Below are 26,565 nucleotides of genomic sequence, written 5' to 3' on the forward strand. Positions count from 1 at the left end.
TCTATTGAACATTCCAGTTCACTTCTAAAGTGGCTTGGTTTTTTGCTTTCAGAATGCATTCAGTCAGCTAGGTATTTTTACATTGGAACGCAAGATGTTTACAGTTCCCTGGCTTCTAGAGCAGCCCATTTACTTATTGGCACTTGAAAGTTGGGAGTTTTTTGGTGCATTGCAATGCTCTGTATAATTTTCGTATTTGTTGCAGCTAAAATAACTATGCAGACATTGCAAGGTTCGGTGTGAGAAATTCTACCACAGATACTGCAAACTAACCAACGATATTTCTAGTCATTTTTACCGGTGAGCTTCTTAACGACAGGACTAGAATTTTCAGTGAGGTAAAGAAGGTAAGATAGGTGTTTCATTTATGCTTGAGAGACGGTAGGGAGGAAAGGTATTCTATACAGGCTTCCACAGCTGCTTGCATACCTAACCTGGAGTGGTTTGGTTTACTCCTTCCAGATTATTTAGAATTTGCACTCAACCACCATCCCTACCATCAGCCCTCCCTCTCCAGCCTTTACTAGAGACTATCCTGGATCTTGATCTAAAAAGGGAAATAGCCTTGATGTTTTGATGAAATACTTCTCGTGGGTATAGCCTGTATTTGGGGATAAATGCATTATATCTATTGAGGCCCCTCGAAGACTCCGCTTATCCTCTGTTATATCTGATCTTAAAGTATTCGGCTTGGCATTTCGTCAAAGATTATTTTTGAAGAAGACAATTTGTGGGTGAAGACTTGAGACTTATTTTCTTAGTGTCTCTACTACCTTTTCCCCCCCCAGCAAGGCAGCAGGTAGTTGCAGTGATTGTCTTTTGAAAAAAAAAAAACAAAAAACCATTTTGCGTCTTGTTATTTCATTGTTCTTATTTAATTTTATTCTAGGTCCAGGGGCAGCCATTAATGGTACAGGTCAGTGGAGGTCAGTTAATAACATCAACTGGCCAACCCATCATGGTCCAGGCTGTTCCTGGTGGACAAGGTCAAACCATCATGCAAGTACCTGTGTCTGGGACACAGGGTTTGCAACAGGTGAGTGGTATTAAAATTATTTAGACTATCAGGATAGAGGTTTTAAGAAATAGATTGTTGCAAACTGAAAATTGCTATTTCATTTAATTTCTTCCTACCCTCTGTTCACATTTAGCCAATTTCCTGCCTTTGTAGTGTTGGTGATATAAAGCAGAGGTATGTGGAAATTAGATTTCTCTGGTAAGAACTAGAATGTTAGACTTGATATTGAGTTAGTGTAAAGATTGTAAAAAGAATCTATTTTAATAAAGGTAGTTAATTGGTGTGACCTTTGTTGGCACTTCTGGGCACTAGGGCAAGGAATTTACAGGCTGCCGTGGAGACTTGTTTTCTGTTAAAAATGTGATCCTTTTCATTTCCTTCCATGTAATTTACAACTGGAGTTATCTAGCAGGTGATGGGGAAAAAGTGGGGGGTTTTTTTGGTTTTTTTTTTTAGTACAAACCTGCCATACATACGTCAAGTTATACATAGAGCAAAATTTATAACCTTAAATATTTTGAAAGGACTGAAAACGAATGGTTATTTATCTTAGGAAGCTAGGGAAAGAACAAAATTAAATTAATAAAAATAAAATTAACGAAGTAGAAATTAAGTCTTACGTATTTCCTTTTAGTTTTATGCATGCCTTTTGGGCATAGGGATTTCTTTTGTTGTTTTATTTATGTATGTTTTCCTTTCATAGGGAAGGTTACTATAAATGTATTTGAATTTTATAGCTTTACCTTTTTTTTTTCAGTTAATTTGAATTTTAGGGTAATTTCTTTGGAGTAGAGGAATTGGTCGGGCAAAGAACAAGGTCATTTTTAAGGCTATTGGTATATTCTTACCAAGATAGAGTTGTAGTTAGGATTAAAAATAGTTTCCACATTCCTTCATGCATAAATGTATGAGCCTTTAAATATATGTCTCATGTGTGCTTGCCTCAGTTTCACACTGCTGTTTCATTTCTGTCCTTTCTCTCATTGCCTCCTCTGCAAGCCCCCCACCCCCCTGCTGTGCCCTCTCTGTCCAATAGAAACAGTGTGGTAATAGCACTAGGAACACTGTACAGGTGCAGTAATCTGACTTTTATTCCCAGGTCTGCCATTAAACAGACTTTCTGATCTTGGCCAAGTCATTTGATTGTCAGTTTTCTCATTCAAAAACGCAGTTTACATCAGGTGATTTCTGCAGTTCATTCCCACTCTGAAGTCTATGATTTTTATGGGAGTTTTCTTGGCCTTTAAGAGACATTGAAAGGTTTATTTTATTCCCCTCCCTCCAAATAGGACTGTAACTAATCAAACCATCTTGGAAAAAAATATTTTCTGCTCATTATATAATGATACAGCTTTAGGAAAGATTCCATAGCTTCTCTTAGAATGCTTAAAATTTCAGCCCATTTTTTTAGAGGTTACTTTAGTATTTGTTGAATAACCATGGCTTTTAGAAGAGTACTTAACCTTTTTTGGTTGCATCTTCTGTTTTAGAATTCCAGTGAAACTTAACGCTCTTCTTGGCTTAAGATCCCTGGCTTGATATAAACAATGGAACTAAAGTAGAGAGCCAAGAATGTAGGTGAACTAAAGTAGATGCAAGATATCGCAAATTAGTGTATCAAAAATAGTGCAGGAGTTCCCTTGTGGCTGAGCAGGTTAAGGACCCAGGATTGTCACTGCAGTGGCTCCAGTTACTGCTGTGGTGCGGGTCACTCCTTGGCCTGGGAATTTCCACATGCCTTGGGGAAAAAAATGTTATGAAAGTAAAATTGCTCTCTACTTCATACCATATCAAAAATACTTGCTAGATAGCTTACAGATCTAAATGTAAAAAAGCATAGTTGGAAACTAGTCTTTTATAGGAATGTTTACTTTACATTGTGGGATAGAGAAGGATTTCTTAAAAAAAAATAATTGATTTGACTATAAAATAAAAACTTGTATATGTCAAAATGTATCAAAAGGCAGAAGACAAAAAGCTTTTTTGTTTTTTTGTGGGAGTCCCAGAAAGAGAGAAAGAAAGGGCAGAGATAATATTTGAGGAAATAATGGTTGAAAACTTCCCAAATGTGATTAAAGACATGAATTACAGGAAGTTCCCATTGTGGCTCAGCAGTAATGAACCTGACTAGTATCCATGAGAATGCAGGTTTGATCCCTGGCCTCGCTCAGTGGGCTAAGTAAAGATCTAGTGTTGCTGTGAGCTGTGGTTAGGTTGTAGACGCAGCTCCAGATCCAGCATGGCTGTGGCTGTGGCGTAGGCCAGCAGCTGCAGCTCTGATTCAACCCCTAGCCTGGGAACTGCCATATGCTGCATGCTAGGCCCTAAAAAGGAAAAAAAAAAAAAAAAAAAAAGACATGAATAGCAAAAGGATACAATATGTTACTTCTTATATTAAGTTTATAAATATAAAATAAAACCATATAGTTTTATGCATATACATGTGTAAATTATGCTCTATAAGAATGATCACCAGTTTTGTACTATAATGATAACTTTGATGGAAAGGGAAAGTTAAAAGAAATTAAGTAAATATAGTAGAATGTTAATTCGTTAAACCTGAGTATTGACTGCAGGGCGTCTAATATGACAGTCTCGACTTTTCTGTATGTTTAAGGATTTTTATAGAGTCCCAGTTGGAAAACTCAGAAATATTTTTCCAATATTTTATTATAGAAAATTTCAAACAGGCAAAAGCAAAGAGAATGGTGTAGTGAGTCATCATCCAGTCTAAGACACAAATTAGTGTTATATTTAAATAAATATTTCATCTGTCTTCTCCTACTCTCTCAAGGATTATTTTGAATATATATAATATGATTTCATTTATTAAAAAATACTTTAAAAATAAAAATACTTTTTCAAAAAAAAATTTAAGAATGCTATTAAAAATACTCTTTCAAGGATTATTTTGAATGTATATAATACCATTTCATCTATAAAAAAATACTTTTTCATCTATCAAAAAAAGGGTGTATTTTTAAATGAACATGCTTTTAGAAACATATAACCATACCTGCACCATCATCCTTCTAAAAGCAGACATTGACTCATCTATATCCAGTATCCACACAGTGGTCAAAATTCCCCCATCATGTCATAAATGGAAGACAGGTTCTCTCTAACTCATAATAGAGAGCAGAACAAGGCTTCTGTCTATTTTTCCTCTTCAGAGCATTTCCTGCCTTCTAGAGGAATTTGAATAAGGAACACTCCGGGGCCAAAGGAGTCCAGTGTCAGCAGAGCACTAACATTTGTGTCCTCTTCCGCAGATACAGTTGGTCCCACCTGGGCAGATCCAGATCCAGGGTGGGCAGGCTGTGCAGGTTCAGGGTCAGCAGGGCCAGACCCAGCAGATCATCATCCAGCAGCCCCAGACTGCTGTTACTGCTGGCCAGACACAGGTAATTTCGTTCTCTCCACTGTTAGAGCACAGCTGATTTGGAAGGTCAGACCAGCTAGTTGAATATTTCACATGTAGTAGAAGTGGGGTAGAAAATTATCCAAAATTTGTTTTTTCTTAAAAAGGACTAGATAGTCCTTTTCTTTGTGGTGGCTTTGGAATCTGTAAATTGTGTCCCGGTGTATTTCCTACAGACACAGCAGCAGATCGCTGTCCAGGGGCAGCAAGTGGCACAGACTGCTGAGGGACAGACCATCGTCTATCAGCCAGTCAATGCAGATGGCACCATTCTCCAGCAAGGTAGTGTGCCCATCTTTTCTGTGGGACTTTTAGGGGCATCCTTTTCATCTTGAGCAAATTGACTGCTTTAGAAATTTTGTGGTGACCTCTTGAACAACATAGTGGTCCATAGACAGGGAAGCCTCCAAACTTTTTGGTCACCCATTAAAAACTATTGGAATACCCAGGGAAATACCCAATTTAAGGTTGGTTTTATTCAAAACTGGAACCCGGATAGTTAATAGAATTTCTAAGATTGTCATTGTATGGAGTATGTACAGCAAACCGGGGAGGCAATGGAAGAGTGCTTTTTTCCCCTTGTACTGTGTTAAGTAGGTTTTTCCAGGGTAAATTAAGTGTGTGCCAGATAGAAGAGGGACTAACTCTGTTCCCTTCTTTCTGTGTACCTGTTTTTTGTTTGTTTTATGTTTTATTTCTTAAAGTTACAGTCCCTGTTTCAGGCATGATCACCATCCCTGCAGCCAGTTTGGCAGGAGCACAGATTGTTCAGACGGGAGCCAACACCAACACAACCAGCAGTGGGCAAGGAACTGTCACGGTGACACTACCAGTGGCAGGCAATGTGGTCAATTCAGGAGGGATGGTCATGGTAAGAAATTCTTTATCTCAGCTGTTCTCATCAGTAATTGCTTTCCCATGTATCTCTTTGTCTTTGAAATGTTCTTGAACTTGCAATTTGGTGTCTAATAAAGCTTGTTTATCATGCTGACCTCCTAGGATTGAGATTTATCCCTTAAGACACAGAGGTCTACTTTTACAAAAACCGTAATTCATTCAGAGCACCTGCTGTGTGTCAAGAGACGATTCTAGGTACTAGAAGTATAGCAGAAGATACACAGATGTAAATATTTGCTTTTAAGTAATCTTACTCAGAATTCAGATAATGAAGGGAGATATAAACTGCTAATTTTTTTGTCTCTTTAGGGCTGCATCTGCAGCATATGGAGGTTCCCAGGCTAGGGGTCAAATCAGAGCTGTAGCCGCCAGCCACAGCCGAGCTGTGTCTGCGACCTACACCACAGCTCACAGCAATCTCAGATCCTTAACCCACTGAGTGAAGCTGGGGATCGAACCTGCATCCTGTGGTTACTAGTCATATTCATTTCCACTGAGCCACAATGGGAACTCCTAAACTACTAATCTTTAAGAAAGGGGAAGTAATATTGCCCAGAGTGGGTGAAATCAGAAGTCAGTTCAAAAATAGGATTGAAGGAGTTCCTGTTGTGGCTCAGCAGTAACAAACCTGACTAGTATCCATGAGGATGCAGGATTGATCCCTGGCCTCACTCAGTGGGTTAAGGATCCGGTGTTGCTGTGAGCTGTGGTGTCCTGGTGTAGGTCGCAGACAAGGCTTGGATCCCATGTGGCTGTGGCCATGTCCAGCAGCTGCAGCTCTGATTCATTCCCTAGCCTGGGATCTTACATATGCAGCAGATAGAGCCCTTAAAGGCGGGGGGGGGGGGGGTAGGACTGTAATCAGTAGAGAACCCTCCCCCCCCAAGAAATGTGTGATACCAACATATTGAGAAGACAGGAAAGGGGAGTTGAGTGATGTGAGTGAAGCTAAATCCTCATATGTCAAAACAGGGGTGTCAGTATATAGCACCGAAAATGGATAAATTCAGAATGAGTAGTAGAAACCTGCACAGAAGTGGAAGAGGCTACCAGAAGAAACAATATAGCCATTCAGTGTTGTCACCCTTGGGAAGGGAGTGGGCCAGGGGAGCCTGTTTCTTGTTCCCTCATACATTTAGTACAATGTTTTATTTTTGTTTGTTTAGGAAAATAGGAGTTGAATTACATAGTAAGTTAACTATTTAAATTATTTATATAACTAAGAGCATCTAGTAGCACTTGGTCAGTCTGAACCTACTTTCCTTTGTGCCATTTTCCTTGTGCTCTTATTGCCTTAGGATTACTGCTCATAACTATTAGATGGCAGCAGACATTTCCAGAAAATGGAACCACATGTAGGTGGACAGAAATTTGAATATGGTTTTTATCATTTCTCACTATGGCTTCTCAGTCCCCTGTGACGGAATGGAATGTTTGTTTAAAATGTAGACTTTGGAGTTCCTGTCATGACTCAGTGGTTAACGAACCCAACTAGTATTCATGAGGATGAGGGTTCAGTCCCTGGCCCTGCTCAGAGGGTTAAGGATCTGGCATTGCTGTGAGCTGTGGTGTAGGTTGCCGATGCGGCTTGGATCCCACATTGCTGTGGCTGTGGCATAGGCCCGCAGCTACAGCTCCAATTCGACCCCTAGCCTGGGAACCTCCATATGCCACAGGTGAAGCCCTAAAGAGACAAAAAACTAAAAAATAAATAAATAAAATGTAGACTTTTAGCGTATTCTCCAAGATTCTGCATTTAGCTAAGTGTCGTGTAAAAGCTACTCTTCTTACCATTTTTCTGAAAACAGAGGAACCAAGAAACCATTTCCCATGTCCATATTTCATGCCAGGATTTGATGAGCTCTGATTTTTTTCTCCACTCAGATGGTACCTGGTGCTGGCTCTGTGCCTGCTATCCAAAGAATCCCTCTTCCCGGGGCAGAGATGCTTGAAGAAGAGCCTCTCTATGTGAATGCCAAACAGTACCACCGTATTCTTAAGAGGAGGCAAGCCCGGGCTAAATTAGAGGCAGAAGGGAAAATTCCAAAGGAAAGAAGGGTACGTGTAACACTGGGAAGGATGTAGGACAAGAATGGCAGGGTTCTACTTTTGAAACCAAACCTTAGAGGGTTTGGTTCCAGTACCTTCCAGACATTGAAGTTAGATAGCTGTTATCTTTTGTAAAAGCATTTATTATTTCTAGATATAGCGGCAACTACAATATTTAAAAAAACAAACAAACAATCCTGTGGTGTAAATAGGATTTTTTTTTTCCTTACATAAAAGAAGTCCAGAGATAAATTGTCTTGGACTGGTAGCACATTTCCAGACCCATTCTCCTCCTATTTTACTGTCCACCCATAGTCCAAGGTAACTGCCTGGGCTCTAGCCTAGGAGCAAAGGGAACTAGAAAGGCAGTCTTATGACATTCAGCATTCAGGAAGTTCCATACATCTTATTAGCCCAAATTCAGTGGCCGCTTACCTACAAATCGGATTAGGGAAAACAGACTTTTTACTGAGCAGCCAACTAAAATTTGGGTTGTTACTCAAGTGAAAGAGAATATATATTGGGCAGTAGGTAGCAATCTCATATATTTAGGGAATCTTTTTTTAGTTATTATTCATTTAGCATTTACATTCTTATGATAGTTGCATAAGGTTAACTGCTTTTCTGTTTTCTCTGAATGTTTCTCCATAATACAATGCCATAATTCCCCCTGGTCACTTAGATCATAGCTGTCCTAAACTTTTGAGGATGGAATGTGTGCGTTGGATAACTGTGCTGGTTTCAGCTAATAATTTTCTTCCTTGTTTTAGAAATACCTGCATGAGTCTCGGCACCGTCATGCCATGGCCCGGAAGCGTGGTGAAGGTGGACGATTTTTCTCTCCAAAGGAAAAAGACAGTCCCCATATGCAGGTAGGACAATTTATACCTTTTATCCTTCTCTTTACTGCTTTATATTTTCTTGGGTGGAAGCCTTCACAGTGTCTTCTTGATATTTTCACACTCCTCTCTAAATTGGATACAACATTATGTATCTTGGATTCCTTCTCATCTTAAAAGAACTAAGGTCTTTAAACCACTGGCCTCTTTTCCTCCCAGTCTTTGCCTGTTATTACTATTAATTCCTCTGGAATCACTTGATTTTCAAAGAACTAGTTTGGGTTTCTTAGTGTAGTAGGCAGCAGCAGCAGCTAACACTTAATTGCAGTGTGTCCACCATTAAGCATTTTTATAAGCATCTTTTTCATTGAATGTAACATGAGGTAAGAGTTATAGTTTGCATTTTATATTTGAATCTGAGGTTTAGAGAGGTTAAGTAGTTTGCTAAGGTAAAATATTTAATAAAATGGTGCAACTGAAACTCAGACCCAGACAGTATAATTCCAGAACTTGTTTACTCTGTAACCATACTGGTTCTTACATCTCATTCCACTAATTGTACCTTAATGGCATTTCTGAGTCAGTATATCCAAAATAGAACTCTTGATTTGTGTGTGTGTGTGTGTGTGTGTGTGTGTGTGTGTGTTTTTGTTTTTTTTAATGCCTTCACCAGACACTCACCTCAACAAGTGACATGTCCATTCACCCAGTTATTAAAGGTAGAATTGTCCAGTTCTTAAAGTTCTCTTGGTTTTAACTAAAATATAATCTAAATCAGCTTCTTGCCTTCCCACCTGCCATCAGCCTAGTCTAACCCTCTCTTCTTTGCTTTACTTAATACAACAGCTGCCTAGTCTCCCTTTTTCCCCTCCTGTACCCTCTAGTTCATTCTCCACATCTTAGTGCAGTCTTTCTAAGTATATATCATATATCACATCACTGTCTTGCTTAAACCTCTTCCACTCTCACCCTTTCTGTTTGAACTTAAGTTAAAAGTCGTAGTATTTATTTACCATGGCCAGCAAGGCTCTTCATTATCCACTCCTGCCCACCTCTGGCTCTGTTCCCTCCTGCGCTTGGTCTTTATGCTCTTGCTATAGTGTTTGTCGGTCTGTCTCCTGCACTGGGACCTTTTTTTTTTTTTTTAAATAGCTGGTCTGTAGAGCTTTTCACGCCATCTTTTTTGCATGGCTGTCTCCTTATCTTCTAGGTCTTGGTTTAAATCTAAGAGGCCATATCCAGAGTGGCTGTCTTTACCCTATAATTTCCTCACAGCTTCCTTTTCTTTTGAGCACGATAATAATTATATTGTTTTATTTGTGTGATTGTGCAGTAGTCAGTAGTTGTCTCCTTCACTAGACTAAGCTGTGTAGAGAGTAGAGGATTGTTGTTTCAGATTGTATTTAGTGTAATGCCCATTCAGTAAATGTTTGTTGAATTAATGGGTTTCTCCCATTTACTGGTACGTGGTTCTGTGTGCCATCACATCCCATCTACACTATTTTCAGATTGCTCTTTATAAGATAGTGCTTTCTTAATCATCGCAGTCCCCTGCTCAGGGATGCATGCTAGTTCCTCATTTCTTTCTGCAGCAGATCTCAAACTATTAATTTAGCCTCTTTTAGCCTCACTTTCTTCACCTGTAAAGTGGACTGCTGTTGATAATGTAACAGAATAGTGGGATATCATGCAAAAAGTTAACATTAGGCACCTCCCTAGCCCAGTGCCTAGTACATGGTGAGAGCTCAGTAAATGGTAGTTATTATTCTTGCTCAAAGCCTCTGATCTGTCCACCTCCAGAAATGTTTCAACTTTTTCTTGGATCATGCCAGTTGAGGCTTCACAGAGCCTTGATGTGGGGGAACTGAAAGTGGTTATTTTGGAGTGTTGCATAGAGCTTCCCAGGACTGATCCTTGTCCTGACACTGCAGGTTTTAAGTAAGAGGCAGGCAGAGTTTAGTGGAAAGAAGATTGAAAGGGAATCAAGAGATTTGGGAGTTTGTTCTTGCTGGGTTCCTCACTAACTTTTTGACTCTAGTCCAGGCAAATCACTTTACACATCCAGGCTTCAGGTTTATCTACAAAAGGAGTGCATTAAAGTAAGTAAATTCCAACGTTCTTTCCAGCCCTGCTAAGTGCTTGTATTTAAATATGATGATCAGGAAATAATGGCACAAAAATACAGGATGACTTGGTTTCTCTGGGTCTTTTTCTTAACTGCCTAAGGACCTTTAATCCTTAAGAGCAGAACATAACACAGTTGCTTAGGAAAGAGATACTCTCTGAACTCTGAGGTGTTGAGCAATGCAGTGCCAGTCCAGACTTGGAATCTTTTTAAGAATAAGGTTTGTTGTCTCTTCTTTGCTAATAGAGCTGCATTTAAAACCATGTATGCAGGCTTAGATGTATTACAGGCCTTTGGCTAACTTAGCAAAGTCTGTGTATTCTCTTGGTGATAAGTACCGAGAGCAGTGAGTTCCCAGATGCTTTTGCAAAGGACTGTAATCATTACACTTATTTCTTTGTAGGATCCAAATCAAGCAGATGAAGAGGCTATGACACAGATCATCCGAGTGTCCTAACCCCAGGCCATGTGATGGAGCTGATCAAGGTCATGTTCCTCACACCGTTTCCCACTGTTCCAAGGAAACTGATCAACTCTTCCGACGGGACACTGACGATCACATTCTGCCCTTTTCTACAGGACAGAAACCACTTAGTTTTTAATAAGTGGTTCAGTATTATAATTGCAGTGATATCTGGCAAATTGAAGTTGCAAGCCTTTGTCTCGCCCTTTCAGTCAGGACTTCCTTCAGACTGTGGGTGACATTGACATTTCATGGATTGGGATGATGCAAGGGAGCCATGCCAGCCTAGCAGTACCACACATAGCACTTATGTTGCCTGGTGATGCCAGCCAGCCGTCTCCGCAGAGGAGAATGACCTTCTCAACCTAAACTGCAATCAGGGAAGCTGCAGCCCACTCCTTTCCCAAGGATTCTGAACAGCACCCGTCCCTCTGCTGGGGGATCTCAGGCTGACTAATGAACACTTTGTATTCAGAGATGGTTTCCAGGCAAGGAAGCTCCATCTCATGATATGGAAACAATAAATTCTCTGAGATACATTCATCTAATCTGTGGTAATAATAAGAATTTCTGTCCACCCGGATGATAGGTTGGTATTTTTGGACACCGGCCAAGAAAAAGTTAACTCTCGGGATAGACTGACAAAAGACTCAAGCACTAAACGTAGAAATTGCTGGATCTCTTAGCTTTGACAAGTTGTTGTCTACTTGTCTGTTGACAGGTCATATGGACCACAGTTCTTGACTTTTAGGACAATTTGAGGGTATTGGATCTTGAAACTGCCTTTCCTAAGTAGAGAACAAAATTACACAACTTCTGTGCTGAAGTCCTGAGGACATTTGTAGTAACTCCTAAACAGCAAAACTAGAGAGATTCTCAATCATAGGCTCCGTGACAGCATTTGGGGACTAGAAAGGTTCGTGTGTGTTTCAGTCTAGAAGGACAAAGAGAGTAGTATGCATACCCTTGTGTTGTCATATAGCATGATTCGCCAGTGGATTGATGCCTGGGATGGATTGTTAAGATGAAGAGAATAATTTACATTTATACTACAATCTTTTAACAAGCACGTTTGAAAGGGAGAAGTCTGATTTGGTCCTTGACAATTTCTGGAAAGCACTGTTCAATCAGCTAATCTGGACACATTCCAGGTTACCTGCTAGAGTTCGAGGTGGATGTTGGCTTCACTCCTGCTGTGCTTTGTGCCGGCCCCACAGAGCAAACATTCTTGTTCTTCCCATGGCAGCTGATTTTTTGGTGCCGGTTTCTGTTTGTTTCCCCTTTTCTCCATAAGCCTTGAGCAGAAAGGTTTTCACATTGCATCCCCATTCTGGTGATGAACTGTGGACTGGAAGTGGATTCCTGCAGGGTCAGGAACCGGGCCATGGTTCCCAGAATGGGTTGTGCCTGAATAATCTGTTTGTTTTCTAGATGTGGAACCTTGGGAGAACCGAGATGATATTTGGGAAGAGTTGCTGCCTTCTCTGGAAACAAAGAAGGGAAACTTAGTTCTTTTGGAGAACATTTGGGTTTGATTTAAATACCGAGAGTAGAGATTGGCTCGCTCTTTGATTTCACTCTACCTATGTTAAGAGGGAAAGGAAATTAAATCCTCTAAAGAAATCATCACAAAGGGGAATCATTGTAATGGTAGAAATGGAGGTATAGAACTATGCAAAGAAAGCAGGAAGTGGAGTATCTCCCTCATCCCTTGAATCTAGTCATCTGTCCTGGCTTCCAGGTAGGCTTACTAGAAACTTCTGGCTCCTTATGTGAGATTCAGGTGGTAAGCCCTAAGTTTTTCAGAGGATAGGTTACTAAAAGCAATGAGGAGTTTATATCCTTTGGTTTCTTTAATACTCATGCAGAGTTCAGAAAGAAATTACTCAGATCTAATTTCTAGTACTTAAGCCAACACCTAGTTCTAAAATGCTATTTATTTGTGTCTGTAAGTTTGTACATAATAATACCAACCTCATTTTTGTTGTGGGGGGGGTGGGTTTTGTTTTTTGGGTTTTTTTTTTTTTTTTTTTCCATGAGTTTGAGTTTGGTTTATTTGAAATGAAATGCATCAGTTGTCATTTTGTCATTGCATTTCAGGTAGCTCATGGCCCCTTTATTGTGGTCATTTTAGCACGTAATAACCCACAAAGTGGGACTGAAGTTTGGATTTTTTTTCTTTGTTGCTAGAAATTCTTTTATCCATTTGTCCTTGAGACTGTAGTGATTACTTCATAGATGCAAAAAGAATGAATGGATGAGTGAATAACTAGTTTAATGTGTAGTTCTTTCACTTCTTGAGTGTTTCTTGGGTTTGGTTTTTTTGTTTTTTGGTTTTTTTTTTTTGCAGGATAATTGTAAATGTATATATTTTAATTGCACTGGTGCATCGAACATGTCAGTGTCTCTACCACTGGACCAACAGAGCATTTTTCTGGCTAATGAGTGCCTGATAATAATGTCTTGATTTTCCTTTGGGACTAAACTACACAGGTTTTTTTCCTCCCAGCAGTAGGGGAGCACAGGTGATGGATCATTGATGTCATTTCAATTGTTATTTTTTAAAATAAATAAATTTATAAAAATGCTAAAAAGTGTCTTGAGTTTTGAGGAGTCTACATCCCTTGGGTTATGTTTATAATGGTTGGTAAACCATAAATACACATGCAAGTTCTGTGGACAGTGTGTCAAACTTACAGAGGTTGTCCAGCATCTCAGCTGTGTATCTCCCCTTGGTCTCTTTTCCTTCCCTTTTGGTCCTCCCACCCTACTAAGGAGATTCTGACATCTGTGGGCTGATCATACATTTGGTCTTCTCACTGCAAGTGTTAATGAAAACATAATGAAAGTAATTCCATTAGTAAGATTAGCCCTTTAGTTTTCACCAAAACAGCCTCAATTTATGGTGTGTTGTAGAACTAAAGAAGTGAAGACGTAATTTTTAGATTGTTTTTATTTATGTTAAAAAACATGCATTTTCTGATGGTTAGAAATCACGACATGCTCATCCTTTTATTGTTTTGTATTCACAAATCTGAGCAATGGACTGGCAGCTTCAGATGTGCCATTTTCACACTCAAGTCAGGGACTTACTTGAGAAAAAACGCCCCCGGGGAGCATCCCATGAGATCCAGTGATCCATCCTGGCAGACAACAGAAGTGGAAGAAACTTCCTAACAAGGAAAAGGACTTAAATAGCTTCGGTGTGCATTTAAAAAGTATCCTGAATTTGCTTGTCCTTAGAAAACTAAAAAGACGACCTAGAAACGAAATTCCTACTTTAGTGGTAAGGGGAAAAGACCACCCTATTGAATTTATCCCAGGTGATTAGTTTCGTCGTGGAAGGATCACCAGTTTTCAAGGAGATCAAAAATTTCAGCTGTTAACTATATGCTCCGCCCTTGCCCGCCTTCCGCCCCTCCCCCCCGGAAGCCAGAGCGAGGGAAAAAGGCAATGGGAAGCAGCTGGGGCGGGGCCTCCGGCGGCTTTCCATTGGTACTGACCCAAGGATCCCCGCGCTGATTGGTTGGTGGGAGGGACCGTAAGGGCCGTGGTTGCAGATTGGCTACTATTCGGAGTAAACTTGTTTCCGGTAGCTTGGCGGGCAGCCCCGCCGCCGCCATGGCGACCGGCGAGCGGGAGGCGGTGCCGCCTCAGTGGCCAGTAGAGGCCCGCTTGGCGGCGCTGCTGCCCGACCTGCTGGTTTTCAGGAAGCCCGGGGGATCAGAACCCGAGCTCGCCACGGTCCAGGGCGTCCTCCTTGGCGTCCACGTGACGGGTGAGGACAAGGGGAGGAGCGTCGCTCTCCCCGGCCTGCAGGAGGGGCAGCCGTTGGGCCTCAGCTCGTAGAGGCCTTGGCAGTTACTGGCCTGGCCCCGGAGCGAGCTAAGGCGCTCTTTCACTGCACTTTCCGCTGCCTCCGCGGGAAACAGGGTCATTTTCAGAGCAGGAGGACGCCTTTCGGGACGACCTTATGTATCCCGAGTTCACTTCAGAAATGGTGAAATTGAGGCTCAGAAAGGAGAAAGGACTTTAAAGCCATAACAGGTTTTGAACCCAAGTTTTCCCCCAATCCCGAACATTTCCCAGTAAGCATCCACCTAATCCAATGATTTTATTTGCTCAGTAATTCCTTCTTTGGGTCCATAAGTATGTGCCTGCCTTTATTCTAGGAGTTAAGAGACTTAGTAGCTACTATGAGAGGCCTTCATTTAACAGATATTTATGGAGTTTTATGTGTCATGGATATAAAGATGAGTGATTCAGGTGCCTGTCCTCAAGGAGCTCAGCTCACCATTTTAAGTTCTCCATAAAGGTTTTTAATCCATTCTCCTTGTCAGTGATTTCTCTCTCCCTCACAGAGCAAGAGAATCCTGTCGTTTCCCTTGGCCAGGGAGTCTTAAGAGGGTATGATGGGAAAGGAGTAACTGGATTCTGAGGAAAAAGTCACTTGTGGATGAATCTGCACCATCTGCAGCTTCTAGAAACGTGGGGGGGGGGGGGCTGCTCTGCACTCCCAGAGGCAGCAGCAATCAGCCTGGCTCTGAGTACTTGCTAAGGAACTTAGCAAGGATAATGAAATTACTCATCTTGAAGAGATATGCTTCCTTCACACTGGCCTGATGTGTGGAGGGGTTAGGGGTTAAAAGTTTAGGATTTGCAGCTAACGTAGTCATTTGTGCTTTGTTGGTCAGGGTTTACAGCATTAATGGACAGGTTCAGCCTGAGCTGCAAGTTGGAACATGACATGGACAAACTGGCCCACATCTTCAGCTATTACATTAGTGACATCGTGGAGCGTGAGTGACCACTGTAGGGGAGCAAGGAGGTGTGCTGGGCTCCTGAGGGTTTGCAACACAAGGACGCCTGGGGTACTTTAAAACAGATACTAAAGGGTCATTCCTTTGCTGTCACTCCTCTTTTATTTCTTCAGGTTTGCCACGAACAAGCTAGATCTTTGCCTGTATCTGTCATTCTCCTCAATCTCACATCTGTTGACTCAGTGTTCAGAAAGGGGGAAAAATGCTAATTTTAATTTGTACTTTGCATGTTTGTATTAATTAGTAAATAAGGTGTCCCTCAGTTTGTCTCTTCTAACCAGAATATAATGGGCCTCTTATGTGTATATAAGATGTAATTTATAAAACACCTTCCCATTCTGTTATTGCATTTTGATCCCCTGTGAGGTAAGAATGAGTATTCTTTCTTTCTTTCTTGCTTAATCTGGGGGGAAAAGAAACCTTTTTGTTTGTACAGTAAACATGTTTTGAGTACCTGCCCTATGACATACACTGTAATAGGCGCAGGGAGTGCAAAACCCTGCTCTTCAAGGAGCTTTCAGTCTAGTTAGGTCTACCTAACAAATTGGTCCTATACCCTTTAGTACTAATAAAATATTCCCTTCCTTTACTGACAGTGTCCCATAGAGTTCTGGCTATCATTCTAAGAGTCACCACAATAGTTACTTTGCGGCATCTACTTTAGCCATATAAATGGCTATGTGAATCACCCCTTACCCCTGAGGAACAAGTATAAGTCTTTCTGCTGATCTCATCAAGTTTTTGCGGGGAGTTTTTTGTTTGTTTGTTTTGCTTTTTAGGGCCACATCTGCAACATATGGAGGGTCCCAGGCTAGGGGTCCAATCAGAGCTACAACTGCCGACCTACGCCACAGCCACAGCAATGCTGGATCCTTAACCACTGAGTGAGGCCAGGGATCAAACCCACAACCTCATGGTCTCTAGTCGGATTCGTTTCCGCTGCACCATAATAGGAACTCCTTTCACACAAGAGGAGTCCTCATGGATACTAGTCGGGTTCATTAACCACTGAATCACAGTGGGAACTCCAGATCTCATCAAGTAGATCTTGATGAAAGGGGGAGATATAAATGATGTATCATGTTTGTGTTGTAACACCAGAATCTTCTGGGTACTAGAAATACATGGGAAAGTAAGACACAGTACCTGCCCTCTTGCAGTTTCCATTTTAGCAGGAGAGAAAAATAAGTAAATAAGATAATAATAGGGTATATATTCTAGAAAGGACATAGTTGAGGTTTAAAAAAAAAAAAAAAAAAAGGGAGTTCCCGTCATGGCGCAGCGGAAACGAATCTGAGTAGGAACCATGAGGTTGAGGGTTCAATCCCTGACCTCGATCAGTGGGTTAAGCAGCTAGTGTTGCCATGGGCTGTGGTGTAGATTGAAGATGCGGCTCAGATCCTGCATTGCTGTGGCTGTGGTGTAGGCCGGCAGCTATAGCTCTAATTCAACCCCTAGCCTGGGAACCTCCTTGTGCCGCAGATAGGGCCCTAAAAAGACAAAATAAATAAATAAATAAATAAAAAAGAAAAGAAAAGTTGAAAGGGTTTCTGTATTAGAGAGGTCTTGGGAGGCTCCTCTGAAAAGGTGTCATGTAAGCTAAGATATTAAGGATGAGAGGAGCATCTTGCGAAGAGCTAGGGGTAAAACATTTCAGGAAGGAAAGTGCTGAGTATAAAGGTTCTGAGGTGGAGAAAGCTTGGTGGGTTCTAGAAACTGAGAAGGCCAGTGTGACTAGAGCATAGTTAGCAGGGAGAAGAGTGGCTTGAGGTGAGATTGGAGATCATCAAGCTCTGTAGTCCTTTCAGAGTTTGGATTATTTATTTTTGCACAAAAGTTCATATTTTTTGTCTTTTTAGGGCTGCACCCTGAGCATATGGAAGTTCCCAGGCTAGGAGTCGAATTGGAGCTGCAGCCACAGCCACAGTAACATGGGATCCCAGCCATGCCTGTGACCTGCGCCACAGCTTACAGCAACACCAAATCCTTAACGCATTGAGCTGGGCCAAGGATGGAACACTTGTCCTCATGGCTACTAACTGGGTTCATTACCTCTGAACCACTATAGAAACTCCCTGATTCACACTCATTTTAGCTGTCTCCCGGAGATAGAAATTATGTATCATGTATGTATTATAACACTAGAAACTCCTGGATACTAGAAATACATGGGCAGGCAAGACACAGCGCTTGTCCTCGTGGAGACTGTATTATACGGAACTATTGGAGGGTATGGTAGAGGCAGTGGAGCAGTTATGGGGAGATGGAGATTTCATCTAGTTTAGCGATTCTCCACCTTGGCAGCACGTTAGATAACCACCGAGGAAGCCTTAAAAATATCCTCATATGGAGTTCCCATCGTGGCTCAGTGGTAATGAACCAAACTAGGATTTTTTTTTTTTTTTTGTCTTTTTGTTGTTGTTGTTGTTGCTATTTCTTGGGCCGCTCCCGCGGCATATGGAGGTTCCCAGGCTAGGGGTTGAATCGGAGCTGTAGCCATCGGCCTACGCCAGAGCCACAGCAACGCAGGATCCGAGCCGCGTCTGCAACCTACACCACAGCTCATGGCGACGCCGGATCGTTAACCCACTGAGCAAGGGCAAGGACCGAACCCGCAACCTCATGGTTCCTAGTCGGATTCGTTAACCACTGCGCCACGACGGGAACTCCCAAACTAGGATTTTTGAGGATGCAGGTTTGATCCCTGGCCTTGCTCAGTGGGTTAAGGATCTGGCATTGCTGTGAACTCTGGTGTAGGCCAACTGTAAAGCAGCCAATCTGGTAGGATTTGGTGGTGTTCCTGAAGCCAAAGGGGAAGTAATGTTTCTAGAAGAAGAGGGCCATCCTAGCTGGGTTGGAAATAAACAGTGTCAAGTACAGAGATGGCAGAAAAAGAGTGAAAATAGCAGGATGAATGCTGTTGATTTTGGAAATTTTAGTGAAGTTGTGGAGGTGGACTTCAGATTGGAAAAAACTGAGAAGAGAATGGTAGAGGTAAAAACAAATGGACCACAAAATATATGAGGAAAAACTCAGTAGGCCATTCTTTTCATCATATATGATTCTTCCATGATCTGGCGTAGCTCTGATTTTCACTCACTTTCCTCTCTCTCCCTTACTTGATTTCAGATGTGCTCTGTTTTGGAGGGGATATCCTAAATATCACAGGTATTTTTTAGTTTTTCTTTTTCTTTTGCCTTTTTAGGGCCACACCCACAGCATATGGAGGTTCCCAGGCTAGGGGTCCAGTCAGAGCTGTAGCCACTGGCCTACACCACATCCACAGCAACACGAGATCCGAGCTGAGTCTACAACCTACACCACAGCTCACGGATCCTTAATCCACTGAGCGAGGTCAGGGATTGAACCTGCATCCTCCTGGATACTAGTCAGATTCATTTCTGCTGAGTCACGACAGGAACTCCTGTTTATCTAATACTTAAAGCCCTGTAAGTGAGGAAGACTATATTTAGGTGGAATTTGTCCCATTTGTTTGTTCAGCAGTGTTTGATGGTTTAGTAGGTACTGGGTCCTGGGGAAGCAAAGATGAGGAAGACAGTCTCTGCCTTAAAGGATCTCCCAGTCTACTGGAAAAGCCTTGTCCATATTAAGCTCCTATGTACTTTACATTTTGTTCAGATTGAATGATAGGAAAATAAGTGCCTATAAAGCATTCATGAGATCACTAATGAGAAACTTGATCATTCGTAGCAGAAGCTAAGTATAAGATAGAGAAGTCTAGCTTGTCTCCTATCTGGAGAACTCTTAGGATAATTAACAGCTAAATGCCACAGAGTTGACCTGTCTTTTCATTTAAACTTAATAAAACACTTAAAATCTTAAAATTCAACTTGAATGTAAACCCTCATTTTTTGAACCTCTTAACTAGTACCCCTCCCCTGATGGAGAGATTACCAAAAATTGCCTTAGGCTTTAGGAACATTTCAGCTTCTACCTAGTCATATTTTTATAAGCTGAATGGTTTCAAGGATCTAAGGCAGTATTTTGACCTAGCATAAGGTATCAGGCCAAGAAACCTCGTGTGATACCTTGCGTGATATCTTCTGCATTATTGGGGGCTACACTATGGCAGTTGCATCCCAAATACTTCATCTCTGTCAGCCTGTCTTGTGTGTCTCTACAGGGAATGGGCTCCTGGCACTCTGGACAGTAGAACAGAATCAACTGAGTGACATCATTACCCTCGTGGCAAAATGCAGTCTGGAGATACAGGAGAAGTTTGGGATCTACCATACCAGAGAAGGCCAGGACTTGCAGCTAAAGATAGGTATTAGCTACTGAAAGAGTGATCAATTGAAAAAAAAAAAAAAGAAAAAAAGCCCACCATAAAACATTCAAAGGAGGGAGTTCCCATTGTGGTGCAGCAGAAACAAATCTGACTAGCATCCATGAGGATGTGGGTTTGATCCCTGGCCTCGCTCAGTGGGTTGGGGATCTGGCATAGCCGAGAGCTGTGTGGTTTAGGCTGCAGATGCAGCTCAGATTCCAAGTTGCTGTGGCTGTGGCCTAGGCTGGCAGCTATAGCTCCAATTCAACCCCTGGCCTGGGAACTTACATATGCCTCAGGTATGACTCTAAAAAGCAAAATAATAATAGTAATAATAATAATACAAAATAAATGACAACTTGGAAAGAAAAATATTTGCAACATAATGCAAAGTTGAATTTTTCTATAGAAAGAACCCCTAGAAATCAAGAAAAGACTAACATTCTAAGAGAAAAATGAGCAAAGAACATGAATAAATGGCACATAAATAAATCATTCCTTGTAATTTGTGGAAAAACTTGTCAACCTTATAATAAGAAAAATGCCAATTGAAAGTATGTTGAGATCATTTCTTTTTTTTTTTTTCCCACTGTACAGCAAGGGGGTCAGGTTATCCTTACATGTATGCATTACAATTACATTTTTTCCCCCACCCTTTCTTCTGTTGCAACATGAGTATCTAGACATAGTTCTCAATGCTATTCAGCAGGATCTCCTTGTAAATCTATTCTAAGTTGTGTCTGATAAGCCCAAGCTCCCGATCCCTCCCACTCCCTCCCCCTCCCATCAGTCATCCACAAGTCTCTTCTCCAAGTCCATGATTTTCTTTTCTGAGGAGATGTTCATTTGTGCTGGATATTAGATTCCAGTTATAAGTGATATCATATGGTATTTGTCTTTGTCTTTCTGGCTCATTTCACTCAGTATGAGATTCTCTAGTTCCATCCATGTTGCTGCAAATGGCATTATGTCATCCTTTTTTATGGCTGAGTAGTATTCCATTGTGTATATATACCACATCTTCCGAATCCAATCATCTGTTGATGGACATTTGGGTTGTTTCCATGTCCTGGCTATTGTGAATAGTGCTGCAATGAACATGCGGGTGCATGTGTCTCTTTTCAGTAGAGTTTTATCCGTATAGATGCCCCAGAGTGGGATTGCGGGGTCATATGGAAGTTCTATGTATAGATTTCTAAGGTATCTCCAAACTGTTCTCCATAGTGGCTGTACCAGTTTACATTCCCACCAGCAGTGCAGGAGGGTTCCCTTTTCTCCACAGCCCCTCCAGCACTTGTTATTTGTGGATTTATTAATGATGGCCATTCTGACTGGTGTGAGGTGGTATCTCATGGTAGTTTTGATTTGCATTTCTCTTATAATCAGCGATGTTGAGCATTTTTTCATGTGTTTGCTGGCCATCTGTGTATCTTCTTTGGAGAAATATCTATTCAGGTCTTTTGCCCATTTTTCCATTGATTGATTGGTTTTTTTGCTGTTGAGTTGTATAAGTTGTTTATATATTCTAGAGATTAAGCCCTTGTCGGTTGCATCATTTGAAACTGTTTTCTCCCATTCTGTAAGTTGTCTTTTTGTTTTCTTTTGGGTTTCCTTTGCTGTGCAAAAGCTTTTCAGTTTGATGAGGTCCCATGGGTTTATTTTTGCTCTAATTTCTATTGCTCTGGGAGACTGACCTGAGAAAATATTCATGATGTTGATGTCAGAGAGTGTTTTGCCTATGTTTTCTTCTAGGAGTTTGATGGTGTCCTGTCGTGTATTTAAGTCTTTCAGCCATTTTGAGTTTATTTTTGTGCATGGTGTGAGGGTGTGTTCTAGTTTCATTGCTTTGCATGCTGCTGTCCAGATTTCCTAGCAATGCTTGCTGAATAGACTTTCTTTTTCCCATTTTATGTTCTTGCCTCCCTTGTCAAAGATTAATTGACCATAGGTGTCAGGGTTTATTTCCGGATTCTCTATTCTGTTCCATTGGTCTGTCTGTCTGTTTTGGTACCAGTACCACACTGTTTTGATGACTGTGGCTTTGTAGTATTTCTTAAAGTCTGGGAGAGTTATGCCTCCTGCTTGGTTTTTGTTTCTCAGGATTGCTTTGGCGATTCTGGGTCTTTTGTTGTTCTGAGATCATTTCTTACTTACAGATATGGAAGAATTCAGTTGCTGAACACACTGTTGGTGAGGCTGTGAGAAATAAGCTTCTCCCACAGTGCTGGTGGGAGTTAGCAGTGGTACAGCTTCTGTGGAGGGTGACTCAGTAATCTCTGCCAAGATCACAAATGGATTTATTTCTCAACCCAGAAATCCTACTTCTCACATTTATTTTGGGGCTATACCTGAGTATTTATAAGATGTCATATGTATAGGATTATTGATTGTAATATGGATTATAATAAAAGGTTGAAAACAGAAGTTCCCTTGTGGCTCAATGGGTTAGGGATCAAGTGTGTCATTGCTGCAGCTCGGGTCACTGCTATGGCTAAGTTTTGATCCCTAGCCTGGAAACTTCCACATGCCAGCTGAAAAGAAAAGAAAAAAAAGTTGAAAACAATCTGCGTATAGGAGACTGGTTAAATAAATAGTATGTCTGCTCAATGAGATTCTCTTCAACTTTAAAGATGTTCTGATATAGCAGTGTCTGCAAAATATAAATGAGAAAAAGCTAGATGCAAAGCACTGTTAGTACACAAACTTCTGTGTAAGGAGGAAAAATAAAAATTTTTCTTATTTGCTTAATGTTTGTATAAAGAAATACTGAAAAGATATATAAGAAACTAATAAAAGTTACCTATTGGGGGAAAATAGTGTAAATAGATATATAGGTGAAATCAAGACTTTTTAAAAAATTTTTTTAGGGTCGCAGTTGCAGCATATAGAAGTTCCTGGACTGGGGCTCAAATCAGAGCTACAGCTGAGGTCTGCACCACCAGCCACAGCAACACCAGATCCAAGCCACATCTGCCACCTAAGCCATACCTTGCACCCACATCTGATCCTTAACTCACTGAGTGAGGCGGGATCAAACCCACATCCTCGTGGGCACTAGTCAGGTTCTTAACCCTCTGAGCCACAACAGGAACCCCTTTTTAATTTTTTAAAGTAGAGTTTATTTACAGTGTTGTGCCAATTTCTGCTGTACAGCAAATGGACCCAGACATACACATACACACACACACACACACACACACACACCACTTTTTCTCATACTATCTTCCATTAAGTTCTATGCCAAGAGATTAGATATAGTTCCAGTACAGTAGGACCTCATTGCTTATCCATTCGAAATGTAACAGTGTTGGCACCCTCTTTAATACTGCAGGCTGCCTGCTTCACTCCAGCAACCCCTGCCCTCACTCTACCTCAGCCATATACCTGAGTACTAGGGACCCAGTTCTCTGGAGTTCTGTGGAGTTCTGTCCCTACACTCTGTCCTCCAGTATCCGCAGTGCCCTGTGAGTTCTAGCTGCCTGAGACTCCTAGCCCTGTCTCCTCAACTCAGGGAACCCACAGGCTGCCTCTGGGTTTCCCCTCCCTGAGATGTGCACTGGAAACTCTGGGCAGTGAACTGGGGTATCAGAGGGTTCACCTTACTTGTTTCTCATCTCTCAAGCATACTGTCCCTAATTACCTAATATCCAATATCTTGAAAACTATTCTCTTGCTATTTTATGTATTTTTCCAGTCCCTCAGTTGTTCCAGTTATTATGGTAAATTCACTTCCTGGTGTTGCATCTTGACCAAAAGTATGTGTCTTTTAAAACTACCTTTTAAAAAGGTAAAACTACCTTTCCTTCATTTTTAGTGTGGCTGGGGTGACTTACCTAAGGGCAGACTTCTCCTATTTATTGTCATTGTTTTCCTTGCAAGCAGACCACTTTTTCAGCTCTTATTAGCAGTAAGAAATCCCCAAGGGCAAGAAAAACAGGAGGCACAAAAAAAAAATAAAAAAGTGTGTGGCAAAGACCATGCGTGGTAAAATACCAATTTTCTATTCGCTCAGCCCTAATAATATATGAGGAGACCCAGTGTGTTCTCGGTGGCAGCAGTTTCTGAGCATAACTGTTGGGTCTCTGCCATCAGGACCTAGCTGTCCATTAGAAGATCAGTTTAGACACAAGACTCTTGGATGCCTAGGAGCTCTTGTTTCTTCCCTCATCCAGGCCAGGCTTGTTTGAATGTCTCTCTCTAGGTGAGTTTAAGACAGAAAGTAATCCGGGGCACGGATCATTTTTGAGGGTGAACTCACCTAAACTTCTGCAACTCTGGGCAATAAGGAGATTGCATGATGCATAAAGCCGTGTGAGGATCCCAGACCCCACCGTTTGCATAGTTTTCTACCTGAGTTTGTCTCTTCACCACTTGTCTCCTTTTCTCTGGACAGGTCTGTCTGCAGGTCGGATTTCCCAGGTTATCATTGGAGACGAGCAGCGACAGTACCTCCTGGTGATTGGGCGGGATATAGACGGTGTCCAGTTAGCTCAGCGGTTGGCTCAGGCAAATGAGATTGTCTTGTCCTGGAACTGCTGGAAGCTCTGTGAGCAGTACATGTTTGAAGTGGAAATCATGAGGGAGGATGAAGCTGTGAAGGTAGGAAGCTGGTCACATCCACCGAACGTCCTGAAAAGGCCCTCCTACTACACAGGGCAGTGCTCTGGTGGTGCTCAGCACCAGACCCCACCAACAACCACTGGAACTCTATTTTGGAGGGAGGTGAGGGATATTCTCGCTGGAAGGTAGGTGAGGCTGAACGGTAAGGCTGAAAAGATAAGTGACAAACAAGGGAGATGGCGTCCTTAGCCCCTCTGTTAAGGAACCAGAGGTAATCCACTTGGTGGGCGAGCACAGAATTGAGCAGTTTCCTTTCTATAGTTAAGAGATATGCGGATCATTGACCCATTTGATTTTGATGAGCATTTTGACAAGTGCCTCGATTACTTGCCACATTACCGGACAAGTGCTGGTAAGTTATTTTGTCTTTTGTACCCAGGCTACAGATTTCAAAGATTAATTTTCCGTATGGCTGGAGGCATTTGGTTTGTTTTCCTTTTTCTCAGACATTCTAAGAACTGCCCTGGTGTTGGATCCAGACTCTGCACTTGAGCAAACCCTGCGGAAGCACGTAATGAAAAACCTTTTGAAAAAGGTTATTTCCTTTGTTCTTGAGTCATGGTGTAGACTGTGTGTGTGCTTGTGTAAACAAATGTATGAGTGTGACAAGCATTTATATTGATCCAGTTTATTTCCTGTTCCCCAAGGTACAACCAGCAGATTTTCCCATCTGCACCAGTTGCTGTGATGACATGTCTTATAAGTTTAGATTTCTCAGTCCTAAAAAGTAGAACCCATGTTTGATTTTGTTTGTCTTTCTAGAAACTATTACACTGTAAACAGGATATAGAGTTATATGCTTGGCAAATGTGTATTGATTGCTTGTGCGTATATGAATCTATGTGAATTCCTTAGTACGTGATATAATGAATAATAGAATTAGACATAATAAACCGTGTCTTAGGAAATATTTGGCAAATTCATCAGTGAATTAGGTTTAAAGTCAAACCGTTTTAACTCCAAGTGCACTGGTTGGTATATCTTTTGTACCTCTTGAACCTAAATTTTAAGTTTTTTATCTGACATCCATAAGTTATCTTTTCATGTTTACCATGGAGCAAAGAATTTAAATGCCTAAACATGATACCGAAAGTTGGAGATACAGGCAAGGTAACTCACCGTGTCTTTGTAGATTGATGAAGGCCAACCTATGGAGTATATATCTGAATTCCGTACTGTAACTATGGTTTTGGTCAGCCTAGAATTCCACAAGACAGCATGGATGTTGCATCTGTGTCATCTTATCCAGGAGGCTGCCTTATACATCTCCACAGTGATAGAGAAAGGGGGTGGCCAACTGAGCCGGATCTTTATGTTTGAGAAAGTAAGTACAAAGGAACTTGACACATCAGCATTAAAGGTGATAAGAACTAGTAGCTTATGACCAGTTTCTCTCACGTAACACAGGCATAAGTCAGATTCCCTGCTACTTATTTTTTAGTAAGATATATTACATTAAAACTTCAACTAATACCATGTAAGGGGTGAGATGTTCTAGTTAGTTTAATTTTCAGGGTAACTCAGTGTTATTCTCCATATCCTTTTTCATCCTGTTCTTGTTGAAAAATCCTCAGGAAAGCATAAAGAATGCTTTTCTGGCTCTATTTGTAAAGTAAATGTAATCACATCCTTCTGAGATAATTCAGAAGCTTAAAAAAGAGCAGTATCATATTTGACATTATAGGTAAAGGAAATACAGAGATAGACTTAGCTCAAGGTAGACACTAGAAATTAAATTTGAGAAGTTCTTTTTTGTTTTTTTTTGTTTTGTTTTGTTTTGTCTTTTAGGGTCACACCCATGGCACATGGAATTTCCCAGGCTAGGGGTTGAATTGGAGCCATAGCCACCAGCCTATACCACAGCCACAGCAGCTTTCGGATCTGAGCCATATCTTCGACCTGCGTCACAGCTTGGAGCAATGCCAGATTTTTAACCCACTGAGCAAGGCCAGGATATTGAACTCACATCCTCATGGGATATTAGTCAGGTTCTTCTTCTTTTTTTGCTTTTTAGGGCCACACCTG

General features: G+C 41.3%; 2 protein-coding genes across 64 annotated transcripts in view; both read left to right on the forward strand.

Annotated features, from left to right (window-relative positions):
- NFYA (nuclear transcription factor Y subunit alpha) overlaps positions 1 to 13,406 on the forward strand; it is a 23,929-nt gene extending 10,523 nt beyond the window's left edge. For 26 of the 50 annotated variants that reach the window (XM_084966056.1, XM_013977885.3, XM_084966059.1 and 23 more), the window contains 7 exons: positions 890 to 1,036; positions 4,291 to 4,422; positions 4,616 to 4,721; positions 5,144 to 5,310; positions 7,221 to 7,394; positions 8,156 to 8,257; positions 10,753 to 13,406. In XM_084966056.1, coding sequence (XP_084822182.1) covers positions 890 to 1,036; positions 4,291 to 4,422; positions 4,616 to 4,721; positions 5,144 to 5,310; positions 7,221 to 7,394; positions 8,156 to 8,257; positions 10,753 to 10,806 — 882 coding nt within the window. In that variant the 3' untranslated portion in view covers positions 10,807 to 13,406. The remainder of the gene's footprint in view (positions 1 to 889; positions 1,037 to 4,290; positions 4,423 to 4,615; positions 4,722 to 5,143; positions 5,311 to 7,220; positions 7,395 to 8,155; positions 8,258 to 10,752) is intronic. The other 24 variants (XM_084966044.1, XM_084966049.1, XM_084966069.1 and 21 more) reach the window with 2 other exon arrangements.
- Positions 13,407 to 14,418: 1,012 nt separating this feature from the next.
- LOC100737927 (adenylate cyclase type 10) overlaps positions 14,419 to 26,565 on the forward strand; it is a 40,770-nt gene continuing 28,623 nt past the window's right edge. For 4 of the 14 annotated variants that reach the window (XM_084968038.1, XM_084968036.1, XM_021098668.2 and 1 more), the window contains exons 1-8: positions 14,419 to 14,590; positions 15,507 to 15,611; positions 18,762 to 18,800; positions 19,777 to 19,920; positions 24,314 to 24,519; positions 24,802 to 24,892; positions 24,987 to 25,075; positions 25,673 to 25,864. Coding sequence is in view for 5 of the 14 variants with exons in the window: in XM_021098668.2 (XP_020954327.2) it covers positions 14,434 to 14,590; positions 15,507 to 15,611; positions 18,762 to 18,800; positions 19,777 to 19,920; positions 24,314 to 24,519; positions 24,802 to 24,892; positions 24,987 to 25,075; positions 25,673 to 25,864 (1,023 nt within the window). In the remaining 9 variants the exon portion in view is untranslated. The other 10 variants (XR_014810111.1, XM_084968030.1, XM_084968029.1 and 7 more) reach the window with 9 other exon arrangements.

The sequence above is a fragment of the Sus scrofa genome, chromosome 7 (genome assembly GCF_054392235.1).
Source record: "Sus scrofa isolate SSC_HxYL_T2T_F1_AM1 chromosome 7, Sscrofa_HxYL_maternal_Yorkshire_Landrace_v2.0, whole genome shotgun sequence".
In the NCBI taxonomy this organism is placed as follows: domain Eukaryota; kingdom Metazoa; phylum Chordata; class Mammalia; order Artiodactyla; family Suidae; genus Sus; species Sus scrofa.